Below are 13,071 nucleotides of genomic sequence, written 5' to 3'. Positions count from 1 at the left end.
GAATGTGCTGGTTGAAAGCGTGGGTGTGAAAAGCCAGTCGTCGAAATACTCGGCTGGCATGGGCCTGTGTGGGAACAAGGCATGAAACTCCTCCTTGAGAAGAGGCTCGTTCAGGGCATAGTCCGGCACTCAACGGTTGGCGCTGGCCGGGGTACCTTCACTGGCGAGAAAATATTCTACTCCCTCTTCCCCCCATCTCGAGTCTAAAATCTCTGTGACCTGGTTGATGGGCTCCCCTCTTGGCGACTCCCTCCTTGGGGGCGTCTCCCGATACGGGTCTGGTGCCGTGCCCTGCGCCTGAAATCGGTGAGGTGCTTTGTAGGGCGTGAGCACTGACCTATGGAACACTGGGTGCATTCTGGATCCCTCCGGAAGTGTCAACCGGAAGGCCACTGGATTGATCTGTGCCTCAACTTGGTAAGGTCCTAGCTGCTTATGTCCGAGTTTCTTCTTCGCTAATGATCTGGTCGGCACTGCTTGGGCCGCTAACCACACCCAGTCTCCCACCTGTATGTCCTCCCCGACCCTTCTGTGCTTGTCAGCCTGCAGTTTGTATGCGTGCTTTGCAAGTTCTAACTGCCTCCTAAGCTGTTCGTGAACTTCCTGCAATTCTGACGCTAAGACTTCCGCTGCCTGTGGCTCCCCCTCCCCCAGTCTCTCTAATCCCGGGAAGGTTCTGGGATGCCTCCCGTTGTTGGCGAAGAACGGTGTCACCCCCGTGGACACGTGCTTCGTGTTGTTGTAGGCGAACTCAGCGAGCGGCAGGTAGTCCACCCATGTTGCCGGCTGCTGATTTGCATAGCATCTCAGGTACTGCTGCATGATGGCGTTGATGCGCTCCGCTTGTCCGTTGGTCTGCGGGTGTCTCGCCGACGCTAGGTTGATCTTGACGTTCAGGAAACCCATCAGCTTCTGCCAGAAGTTCGAGATGAACTGTCGCCCCCTGTCAGACAAGATCGACCGTGGCAGACCGTGCACCCTGAAGACGTGGTCTATGAACAGTTTGGCGGTCTGTTCCGCCGTGGCCACCTTCGCGCACGGAATGAAGTGGGCCATTTTGGTGAACATGTCCACCACCACTAGCACTGCCGTTTTACCCCTCGAGCTGGGTAAATCCGTGACAAAGTCCAGGGCCACCCTCTCCCACGGTTCGCTCGGTGTCTGCAGCGGTTCGAGCAGTCCCGCCGGAGGTTTGTGCACTGACTTGGCCCTTTGGCAGGTGTCGCACCTCGAGACGTACTCCGCGACTTCCCCCCGCATCTTGGGCCACCAAAAATCTCTGGCAACTAATTCTGCCGTCTTCTCTTTGCCAAAGTGCCCGGCGGTGGGTGCGTCGTGCAACTGCTGCAGTACTTTCGCACGGAGGTCGTCTCCCGGTACATAGAGTGCCCCTCTGCGGATGAGCAATCCATCACGTATTTGGAACTCGTCGTCCTTCACCGTGCCCTTGTGCACCTCCTCCATTTTGGCTTGTGCGAAGGGGTCCTCCTGCAGCGCTCGACGGACCGCATCCAGGTCCACGGTTGCTGAAGCGCACGCCCACGCTTTCGGTGCGAAAATGTGCTTGGCCGCTGCTGGTGCCGCCTCTTCGAGGTATTGCGGCTTTCTGGACAGTGCATCTGCCATGATGTTGTTGTCGCCTGGGATGTACTCTATCCTGAAGTCGAAATCCGCAAAGAACTCCGCCCATCTGATGTGCCGCTGGTTCAGGAACCTTGCCGTACGCCAGTACTCCAGGTTCTTATGATCCGTGCGAACCTGCACTGTGTGTTTGGCTCCGATGAGGAAGTGCCGCCACGCCTTGAATGCTGCATGAATGGCCAGCAACTCCCTGTCCCAGATGGTGTAGTTCTGCTCTGACTTGCTGAGCTTCCTAGAGTAGAAGGCACACGGTCTCCAGTCCCCATGCGGGTCCTGCTGCAACAGTACTGCGCCCACGGCTCTGTCTGAGGCGTCTGTTTCAACTCTCATTGGTCTGCTGGGATTCACATGCAGTAGCTGCTCTTCGGACGAGAAGAGACGCTTAAGGTTCTGGAAGGACTGCTCCGCTTGGTCCGTCCAGATGAACTTCTTCTTCTTGGAGCTGAGCGTGTCGGTAATGGCCGCTGTCTGCATCGCGAACCCCTTGATGAACTTGCGGTAAAAGTTGGCGAAACCCACAAACCGCTGGACCTCCTTCTGATTGCGCGGGCTCTTCCAGTCCAACACTGCGCGAACCTTGGTGCTGTCCATGGCGAGCCCCTTGTCCGACAACTTGTAGCCCAGGAGATCCACCTCCTTCCTGTCGAACTGGCACTTCTCCAGCTTGGCGTACAGCCGATGCTCCTGCAGTCTCTGCAGAACCTCCTTGACCTCTCCCTCGTGGGTCTCCTCTGATTCTGAGAATATCAGGATGTCGTCCAAGAAGCAGACGCATTTCTTGTAGAGGAGACCCGCCAGGACGTGATGCATGAAGGCTTGAAAACAGTGAGAGCCATTTTGTAATCCAAAGGGCATAACTCTGTATTCATAGGTGCCCAGGGGAGTGAACATGGCAGTCTTCCACTCGTCTCCCTCCCGTATGCGAATCAGGTTGTACGCCCCTCGCAGATCCAACTTTGTGAAAACGCGTCCTTTCCTCACCGTTGCGAGCAGGTCATCTATTTTGGGCATGGGAAAGGCCGTGGGCTTGGTCTTGGAATTTAAGAGCCTGAAATCAACTACAAGCCTCTTTTGGGGCGTGTCCTTTTTCTTCACAAAGAATACAGGACTGCCCCCCACTGCCTTCGACTCCCGGATGAAACCGCGCTTCAAGTTGAGGTCTATGAACTCCTTGAGCTCCTGCAGCTCGTCTTCAGACATTGAATACAGTTTCCCGGTTGGCAGCGTCGCCCCTGGCAGGAGGTCAATCTTGCAGTCATAGGGCCTGTGGGGAGGCAGCTTGTCTGCTTCCTTCTTGCAGAAAACCTCCAAAAACGCTGCGTACTTGCGTGGCACTGCTTGCAGCGTGCCTAATTGTAGCTGCGGGTCTTCCCCTCCCTCTTCCGGGCTAGGTAGGATGCAATGTTCCGCGCAATAGGAGGAGCCGAAGGTCAGTTGGCGCTGGTACCACGCCAATGCTGGGCTGTGCCTGTGCAGCCAACTCATGCCCAAGACTACAGGCGTGTCCGACAGTTGGGTGACATTGAAGCTGATGACTTCTCGGTGATTTCCAATCCGCATCACCATTGGCTGCGTCTGTTGCACCACCTGCCCCCCCAACAATTCTCTGCCATCCACCGTGACAACCTTCAGGGGCAGCGTGGCTGGTAGTAGTGGTATATTGTGCTGCTGAATGAAATCCAGTCCTATAAAGTCGGCGTTGCTGCCGGAGTCAATGGTGATCGGCACTTCCAGAGTGCGTCCATTGGGCAGTTGGAGAGACGCTGTAAGCTGCACCACTGGTTTGGGTGGGAGGGGGTCTGTGGGCTGCAAAATTGCTGGGGATTGCTTCATTGACTTGTCTGGCTGGACCCCAGTGCCTCTTCCTCCAGCCAGACTCCGTCGTTTCCCTGTTGCTGTGTTCCCTGTGGAGTTGCGTCTGTGACTGTTGCCGAGGCTGCAGTGTGCTTGTGGAGCCTCTGGGGACACTCTTTCGCCATGTGCTGAGCACTCTCGCAGATGTAGCACTTCCTGTTCCCTCTAGGAGGCTTCGCTTTGACTGCTCCCGGTGTTAGGGCTCTGGTAGCTAACTGAGCCCTGGCACCTCCGATCTCCATCGGTTCTTCTCCCCCTCCCTGCGAGGGTGTGGATTGCGCACGCGTTGCATCTTTGGGAGAGAAGGGAGGTGCTCTGGCTGGCGCCCTTCCCCAACATCCTTCTTCTCTGTTCCAAGGATGTTCCTCCAAGCGCACCCCAATCTCCAGAGCCCTCTGGACCACTTGCTGAGTGTTCTTTGGCCTCTCTCCCCTTGCAATCTCAGCTTTTACATCTGCATTCAAGCCTTCCCAAAAGAGGTCTCTCACTGGAGCAGAATCTTTCTCCCATCCCAGTGCATGAACTAAGCCAAAAAAGCGTGCATGGTACTGCCTCACACTGGCTCTGCCTTGTTTAAGCCCGTGTATGTCTCTTCTGGCAATGTCGATGTCTATCTTTGATAAAAAACACGAATCCATTGCTTTAATGAAAGCCTTCGCATCTTGGAGCGCCGGATAATTATCTCTCCATAAATTCCTCAGCCACGTTTTGGCCTCCCCATGCAAATGGGACAAGATAAACCCCACTTTCTCTCTCTCATCTCTAAAGTCTTTTCCTAGCAGATCCAGCGCAAACAGCAGGTCGGCTCTGAAGTTGGGGTACTGCTGTAAACTCCCGTCGAAATGAGATACCAGACTGCCTCCCCTCCTCCCCAGTCCAATGCCCTCTGACTTGGGTCCCATTTGCCCCAGTGTAGTGAGGGCTTCCAACCTGGTTCGGAGATCTCTGCAGGCGGCATCCATTTCCTCTTCCCTTTTCTTGGAGGCCCGTACCTCCGCGTTGAGTTGAGTTACTGCATTTCGCAGTTCTGTCAGTTGCTGTTCTGGAGTCATCTTGCCTGATTTGTGTGAGCTCTCGAAGCACCCCTCCTTTGCCCTCTCCGCGTCGACTCACGTGGCGAGGTTCTTGGTGCCAAAACTTGGGGACGGAGCTTACTGTCAGAGCTGGCTCCTGGTCCCAGCTCACAAAGGACCAACGCTAGCCGGTAGTAAAGTATCAAAGTCTTTATTGAAGAATAGTTTCCATTTCCAAGCCTCAGCGCCCCAGCTCTACGTCTAGAGTCTAGACCGGCGAAGCTCCGTCTGAGTCTCCGCCCCCTGTACACCAGTTTAAGACTCTAATCTTACTCCACCTCTCCCTTCTCTCCTTTCTCCTCTGGGTCCTGCTGCCCCCCTGGGTCTCCTCCCTCCTGGACTCCTCTGATGCAGACGTTGACCCTCCTGACTCCTCCCGCTCTCTTCGGCGGGCTTTAGGACTTGGCTCCCTACCCGGGCTGCCAACTGTGCCGCCTTCCTGTACATTTGAACTTGGCGCGCGCGCGCGTTTAACCTTCCTCTTAACCGTTTCCTCGCTCCCTGACGGAGGCGTGGTCAATCCTGCCTCATGTTCTCCCGCTGGTAGCGCGCCGCCTGATCCCGATGCCTGGGACTCCTCCCCCCTACTTCCCTCTGGTGTGGACGCTGGTCCAGATTTCCAGCTGCTGCTCTCTGAGTCCCCTCTGGCCCCTTCTCCCTGAAGTGCCCCCCTGGGTACTCCCCTTGCCCTGACCATGGGAGCCCCTTTTTGTGAATCCTCTGATTCACTGGACAGACTCAGAGACCTCGGATCGCTGTCATCGCTGACATTTCCTTCGGACTCCTCCCCTTCGCTCTCCATTTCCTCCCTCTCCTGTGCCTCTGCTCCTGAACCCCTGACACTATCAAATATTTCTAAAGCAAAATATGTTCCATACAATTTCACCCCTATTAGCTTTGAAAAAGACTAGCAAGGAAAATTAGTGAAGGCAGATAAAGCAATTCTTTTCAAAACAAGAAAAATAATGAACAAACTCATGGATGATTTACATGGATCCCCCACCCCATGGGAAACAATTTGTTTTTAATTAACAGATTCCTAATAAAAGATATGCCAGAGTGTTTTTACAGTGTTCCATTACAGGGCGCAGAAGGGACTGGTCCTGCTACCTTTTCTGATAGGTCTCTTAGCAGCTGTTTTAGAAGAAAGAGGTAAGCCCCACCCCACATAATTGACCACAAGGTGGGGTGCATGCACACTATTTGAATGGGAATGCTCATTAACTTTGGGGGCAACCCCCTCAAATATTTTATTGGGGGGGGGGCAAAGGGACCACAGCCCCTAGGAATTGGCTCCTGTGTTTAGATGGCTATAGCAGGCATAATTTGGTTTAAAATGGTTGTGGTGGGGAGAGTACCCAGAAGATAGGATTTCACTGAAGGCTCTTGCACCCCTTCCCCAATGTGAGCCTTGGATATTGCACTCTGAATATAACATATTCCAAAAAGTATATGCAATAGTTGCCTTTTCAGACACAAAGTGCTGGAATAGGTGCCAGTCTGTCAGGAGAGAGCAGCCTAAACCAAAATGTACATATGTTCACTCTGTGCACGTGCAGCTTTTAGAATCTTTAGCTTGACAGGTCCCAATTCGATCTCCAAGCATTGTTTTCCCATCATGCCTGAACACCCTAGGGCTGCTGCTGCTGCTGCGCAGTCGCATGGAAAGGGTGTGGCTTAGCGCAGTCGCATGGAAAGGGTGTGGTCTCAGTTAAAAAGCAAAGCAGTAGAAAAGTCACAATCATGCATTCCCACCCTGTAATTGTGAAGCATTCACAGTGCAAATTCGCACAATTGCAGGTGGAGCTAAAAACACTGTACCTTGAAATAAAAAAAGTGATGTCAGAAGAGAAAAAGACTCACTTAGATCTATAGAGGGATTGAAAAAAAGGCACAATTTCCCCCTTGCTGGTTGGTTAATATATGAAACAGCAATACTGAAAACAGATTAAAAGTAAAAATAATATAATAAATGAAGGCATTGAGACTAACTGCGGCATTTTCCTTATGTCTATATTGCGCGCGCGGGGGGGGGGGGGGGAGGGAACAGTGAAAGCAAACACTTGGGTGCTCTTCTAGACATTTTTGCAGGTTTTTCTGGCAACTTACCAGGCAGCTTTCCATCTCTGCCTGAAGGAAAGTGTGAATTAAATAAACACTTTTAAGTTGTAAACACCAGCAACTGAACCAAAACCTCACGTTGTAAACCTGCTTTGACTTAGGTAAGCTTAGAATCAAAGCCTGAGGGATATATCCACACGCTTTGGGTTTGGAGAAGATTAAGTAGAAATCAGAGACAGAGGCCAGAGACATCACCTTGCCAACAAAGGTCCGTATAGTAAAAGCTATGGTTTTCCCAGTAGTGATGTATGGAAGTGAGAGCTGGACCATAAAGAAGGCTGATCGCCGAAGAATTGACGCTTTTGAATTATGGTGCTGGAGGAAACTCTTGAGAGTCCCATGGACTGCAAGAAGATCAAACGCATCCATTCTTAAGGAAATCAGCCCTGAGTGCTCACTGGAAGGACAGATCGTGAAGCTGAGGCTCCAATACTTTGGCCATCTCATGAGAAGAGAAGACTCCCTGGAAAAGACCCTGATGTTGGGAAAGATGGAGGGCACAAGGAGAAGGGGACGACAGAGGATGAGATGGTTAGACAGTGTTCTCGAGGCTACAAACATGAACCTGACCAAACTGCGGGTGGCAGTGGAAGACAGGAGTGCCTGGCGTGCTCTGGTCCATGGGGTCACGAAGAGTCGGACACGACTGAACGACTAAACAACAACAACAACAACAAGTAGAAATCATGACAGAGCTATCAATAGCTTTTCATTCATCAAATGGCAAATCCCTTGACTAAGCCTAGCAACATAATTTGTGCTTCAAACCACATGGAAAATAAACATGCGTCCATGGGCTTGCTCCAGCCGTTTTGCTCTCTGGCTTGAATCAGGGCTTATAGGATTTGTTTGCATGCATGTTATCTAGGAAACACAGTTGTGTGGGAACATGGACACATACAAACTCAAATAGATGTGCAGGAAAATGTCAAGAAAGACAATGGAACGAATGTAGTTCTTGTTGTGTGTATGTGAGAGACAGAGCACAGCTGCAAACAGAGTAGCCTTTATCTCCTTTGAGGTAAATATGCAGCAGTATCCTTGGGAGTCAGTGTTCTAGGAAAACCTGCAGCGATTCTGAAAATCCCTAGGCATGCTGCTTTAAGAAGCTTGGTCTAAGTCCTTTCTCTTGCTTCAGAGAGCTCATGTTCAAAATAGCAGCTTGAAATCATCACATGATAGGTTTAAACAAGGTTATATACATTTAGCAAGCCTGATACACAAGTACAGTAAGTCCCCTGTGACTCGCTGTGCATTCCTTACAGCCCACATCTTAACCATTTGACCTTGCTCACTTTCTAATCTGATTGTCCAGGGTCATTATTCTTCATTAACAAATATCTGTAACTTTAAAAGTAACATTATATTTGCATTACAATCACTAGTTTAAATCCTAAGTAATCTGGAATTTTTATATCATTTTAAGAATGCATGTGTGGGGAATTTTTTGGTACCTTTAAACACTATGATATTTCTTTTTAGAAGAATACGTGCCTTAAAGTATTTTTATACTGAACATGCATTTACTATTATTCAAGTGCACTACATTGTATCATGAAGTCATGGAAACATGATTAGGCCAGACAGCTGGCTTCTAATAATAACTTGTAATGGTTTTTTAAACTTTTTAAAAAAGAAGTGTAAGGTTCTTTCAGATTTCCCCCCAGCTTTATTTCAATTCTTCAAGGTATAACTATACAGATCTTAAGATCTTTAGAAAAAAAGCAAGTTGGATTCAGAAAATATATCTAGAACTTAAAGCACTGAAGAAGAAGAAAATAAATCTGTTTCCTAGTGACTGAGAAGGCTGTATTGCAGCTCTGATACTGGTTCACTTATAATAACATTCTCTTAGGGAATAAGTAACATATAAAATGCTATGTATAGCTTGCTGGTAATATTTAGAGTGTCTTTGGTGGTTTAAGATAAATTCAGAATGCTGATAGCAAGGATCAGAGCGTATATCCTGCTTGAAATACTTCTGTAAAACCAGTCTCCATGCCACCCCTTTTCTGTGCCTCCTGTGAAGTCAAATGCATTTTCGGCTATGGCTCATGTGTAGTTTGTGATCCTGCATTTAACTGGCAGTAAAACTTAGGTGTACAGTTTCACTGAGCAAGTCACTCCGATGAGCAGGGTGGTTGTTTCCAGTTCATTTTGCTCATTCCAGAACTGCAAACATTTGTGCTTTATAAAATGTAAGGATCTGTTTATCAGCGCTTAGCTCCCATTTAGTCACCTACTCAACATGGAAAAGGTCTAAAATAGGAAAAGAAACACATAAAAGGAAAAAATAATAATGAATCAAAATGTTCACATGCCTTGTCACATCGCAATTGCAATCAGGGAGGTCTGAATCCACACTGCGGTCATCTGCCATCTTCACGGCCCATAAATCCACCAACACCAGCATTAAGCTTTCCAGCACAAAAATTAAGAACATTCAGTCCAAAATCTTCTCAAGAGTGTGCCACACAGAGCACCATGTGCACACACAAAACGCTCACACTCCCAACAAATGCTAGTAACTCACTGCCTGATAATATGAGCCCAAGCAGTGACAAGTGGTCATGTTTCTAAATAAAACTTACATTCATCAACATGTGCCAGGGTGATCTCCTGGAATGTAGGCCACGAATGGGGGAGGGAAGGGGGGGAGAAGACTCCACTGCAGACTCTGAACAGTTGTAGACTCAACTGTCCAACAGTCCAGGAGAAAATGTGCCCGGTTACTGTAAACAAAGCAGAGGTTTGTGTGTTTCTTTCCTTGTTTTGATGGCTAATATTGGGGTGATTTCTTTTTATAAGAGACAGAATTCCTACTGGACTATAAGAGGCAAGGGATTAAAAAAACAAAGAGAGTAAGGAAAAGAGAAAAAGTTTAAATTCAGAATAAGCTGAAGATTACTACAGCTTGAGTAAAGATACAAAAGAAATTGGCACTGAGCACGTTCCTTGTTTAAGGATTTTATGCACCCCCCCCCCCGAATGAGTATCAATAAACTTGGGCACAAACCAGCCATAGTGAAGCAAGTCCCATTGGTATTAATGAGAGGCACACAAGCACACATGTAACACTTATACTGACAGCAAGGGAATTTAAAATGTGTTTAAAAATGATAGACATGGATGCTCTATTTTGTGGGGGAGGGAAATCATAGTAAATTTATTTATTTATACTGAATGTATTTTTATCTACACAATCAACCAAATGAATTACAAGGTGGTTTTAGAAATACTATATTCCTTTGAATCGGAAAACAAGTTTGAAATGTTAAAATAGCTGGTTCTTATTGATTGATTCCTTTGATATCAACGAAAGAAGTTTTAAAATGAAAAGTGAATGATTTATAGGGGTGCGGTGTAGAAGAGCAGATCACCTGGTATGGTGGAGCTGAAGCAACAGCCTCCTGGCAGCGATGTTGCTGCTGTTTACCTGGAGGGGGGCAGTGCTGAGGTTAAGGCTATGCAGATTCACCAATGGGAGCACCTGAATGCAGCATTGAAGAAAATATTGGGCTGGAATAGTGATCTGACTCCATATAAGGGAGCTTCCTATGTTCCATCCACTGCCTTCTTTGCTTTTCACTTTGCTTAGCCAAAGGTGAGCACTTCTGCATTCAGGGCAGGAGGGGGAAATGGGAGACAGGAATTGAGTGGGTGCCTCTCAAGTGCCTTTTTTGGGCACTTGGGCACTCCACCTCTTTCGGGATGGAGAGTTGTACATCCCCAGCCAGAATTTGTGCATGTGCAGACCATATTATTAATAAGGAAAAATTCAATGTTAGCAATTGCAACGAAAGGGATTGAAAATAAAATTTACTATGAGGTACTGTTTATTTTTATACACCACCTTTCATCACCTAGAATCCCAATATTCAGAGTCAGTGAGCTGATCCAGTTTCAGTAGCCAATATCGTACTGGGTTTTATCCTCTGCAAATGGAAGTCTCTTTGATCCAGCAATGGATTCCATCTTGGGAGTGGGGAGGGAGGCACTTGTTGCTGACCTCTCCTCCCTCCTGCAGCTCCCTGTACCATCTCCCACTCTGTTCCAAAGGGGTTCCCAACACTCTGGAACAGGCTTCCTTAACCTTGGGCCCTCCAGATGTTTTTGGCCTACAACTCCCATGATCCCTAGTTAGCAGGACCAGTAGTCAGGGATGATGGGAATTGTAGGAGGACCAAGGTTGGGGAAGCCTGCTCTGGAACACATCAGAGGATCATGGGGGCTGCAATGGACCTAGGCCTTTATTCAGCGGAGGGGCACTGTTGAAACCATCTGATGTCAGTACAGGCAATGACCATGCAAGTACATGAGACTGTGCATGCACGGATTGTTGCAACCTGGTAAGGACTGCAAAGGGATGGAGCAGGCTCACACATGCTCTGTAAACGTGCACAGGGGTCAGGAACACAACCCCTGTGCAAAATGGTCATTGCTGTACAGAATAAGCATTCAACGCTTGCCACCTTGGCCCCTTTGAGAACGAAGGCAGGATGTAAATTAAATAAATATTTAATTTCAACATTGTTGATTGAAATGTTGTAGACACTTCTGGTTGCTTGTGGAGAAGCCATATTGTTTCTGTAGTAGACTTTTTATTATAAGAATGTATAAAGGTTTTGAATCTAAAAGTCCTTCATGCCTACTAGTTGAGTGTTAACTGGGGGAAGGAGTGTTACAGATTAAAGGTGGAAGTGTAGCTCACATGGCAATCTTTTTTAAATGACATCCCTTGCTGTGCATGCAGCCCCACTTAAAGCGACAGCGTCCTTTTGGTTCACACATTCCTATTTGAAGTAGCTGTAACAAAGTGAAATTAACCACCTAGTTACGCAAGTACATACAAACATCACCATCTGCTTATATTAAGAGCAAACTTAAATAAAGTATATTCTGCTTTGTTTTCACTTTTCATCTGGGTCTTTGAGCTACACTTTGTCCTAAACTTAACCAAAGCTATTACTGGAAGTTAAACTGAGAAAGAAGATGAAGGATACTGAGATATGCGGTGGCAACCGTAACAAAGGGTTAAGATGAACAAGTCACATTTAAAATCAAAGAAGAAAGGTTGTTATCCACCTGGGAATATCTGTAAAGGGGCAGTATGATACTAATCTCCATAGGCAGGTGTACTGCTATATAAATACAGGTAATAAAGGAAAGAGGTGAAATAACCTGATGGGATTCAAAAACAGATATCATAACAAAGGCATGGGAAAGCTTTCTGAGCCCAAGGACCACAACACCCTCATCCCAGCGGTGGGAACGTCTGGAGGCAAAAGTGAGTGGAGCAACAGATGTGACTTTCACCTTGTGCAGTAGACTACACCCAAGCCATGAGAAAGCGGAAGATGTATACACAAACACACTTCTCCACCCAGGCAAGCGAGAGGCCTTATCACAGTCCAAGGACACATTCCAGACCAGGCAAAAGAATTTGAGGAAGGCTGGTGAAGGGCCTGGGAAGAGTCTTAAAGGCCAGATAAAGAGGTGTGGGTGGCCTTGTTCAGCCCCCGAGTCTGAGGTTCCTTGCCCCTGCTCAAAAAGGTGAGGGGGAAGGGAATCAAAATAACCCACTTGTTGCACTGCAACAGGTTCCTTATAAGGACGGGTTAGATGGCAAGGATGAGTGTAGAGAAAATATTATGAACAGCTGCATGATAAAGGTTTGCAAAGTTGCATGGGATATCGAGAACATGTTCACAGAGTTACAATCCCTCTCTCATAGCGCTAGGATTGAAGACCACACAAAGAAACTGGCAGCAGCTTCAAAATAAACAAAGGAAAGCATCTAATTACTGCCACAAGATCTGGCAACAGGACTCTAAAGCTTAGGGTCTTACTACATGTTGCAATGATTATGTGATTAGCAATTACGCCAAGGATTCTAAATGGAAAATACAAGGCACCTCAGAGTGGCGGGGAGGATGGGTAATAGCCAGTGCTAGGTGGGGCTTAAGCCTTCCCTCCCCAGCTGCAATTCTCCACCACCACCACTAACTTGCCCTCTAGCACGTTAGAAGTGAAAAAGACCAATTGCCATGTATATTTGGAGAGACATACATGTTGCAGTGCCTCTAACCATCTCGTTCCTCCCCACCCCAGATGTTGAAGTTAGGCTCCTTATGAAATGGAATTTAAATATATATATACATGGCACACAAAAACAGAACCTCTCTAGGTCCATAGATGGTTGCTTAGGGCAAACTGCCCAGTGAAGGAGCATGGAACAGAGATTTAGGCTGGCTTAGAGAGTTTCCTAAAAAGTTCCATGAGACAAAATAACCAGGTTTTAATGTGGGGCATAGCTGAGAAAGACAAGATATGCTTTATATACCTAAATAGTATTAGCTCCACTGCATTTTGCCTTTGCTTT

The 13,071-nt window shown here is 47.7% G+C and overlaps 1 protein-coding gene across 2 annotated transcripts in view; it reads right to left on the bottom strand.

The window, feature by feature from the left end:
- SYNE1 (spectrin repeat containing nuclear envelope protein 1) overlaps positions 1-13,071 on the bottom strand; it is a 286,933-nt gene that overhangs the window by 41,868 nt on the left and 231,994 nt on the right. The window contains exon 1 of one of the 2 annotated variants that reach the window (XM_083434683.1): positions 9,011-9,218. The exons of the other annotated variant lie outside the window; for it this stretch is intronic. Within the exon in view, the coding sequence (XP_083290809.1) occupies positions 9,011-9,132 (122 nt within the window). The 5' untranslated portion in view covers positions 9,133-9,218. Of the gene's footprint in view, positions 1-9,010; positions 9,219-13,071 lie in introns of those variants that run through there. 2 annotated transcript variants of the gene reach the window in all.

This window comes from Podarcis tiliguerta, assembly GCF_965153285.1.
Source record: "Podarcis tiliguerta genome assembly, chromosome: 3".
NCBI classification, from domain to species: domain Eukaryota; kingdom Metazoa; phylum Chordata; class Lepidosauria; order Squamata; family Lacertidae; genus Podarcis; species Podarcis tiliguerta.
Note: the sequence above shows the minus strand (reverse complement) of the source record. Positions and strands in the feature narration are given on the sequence as shown.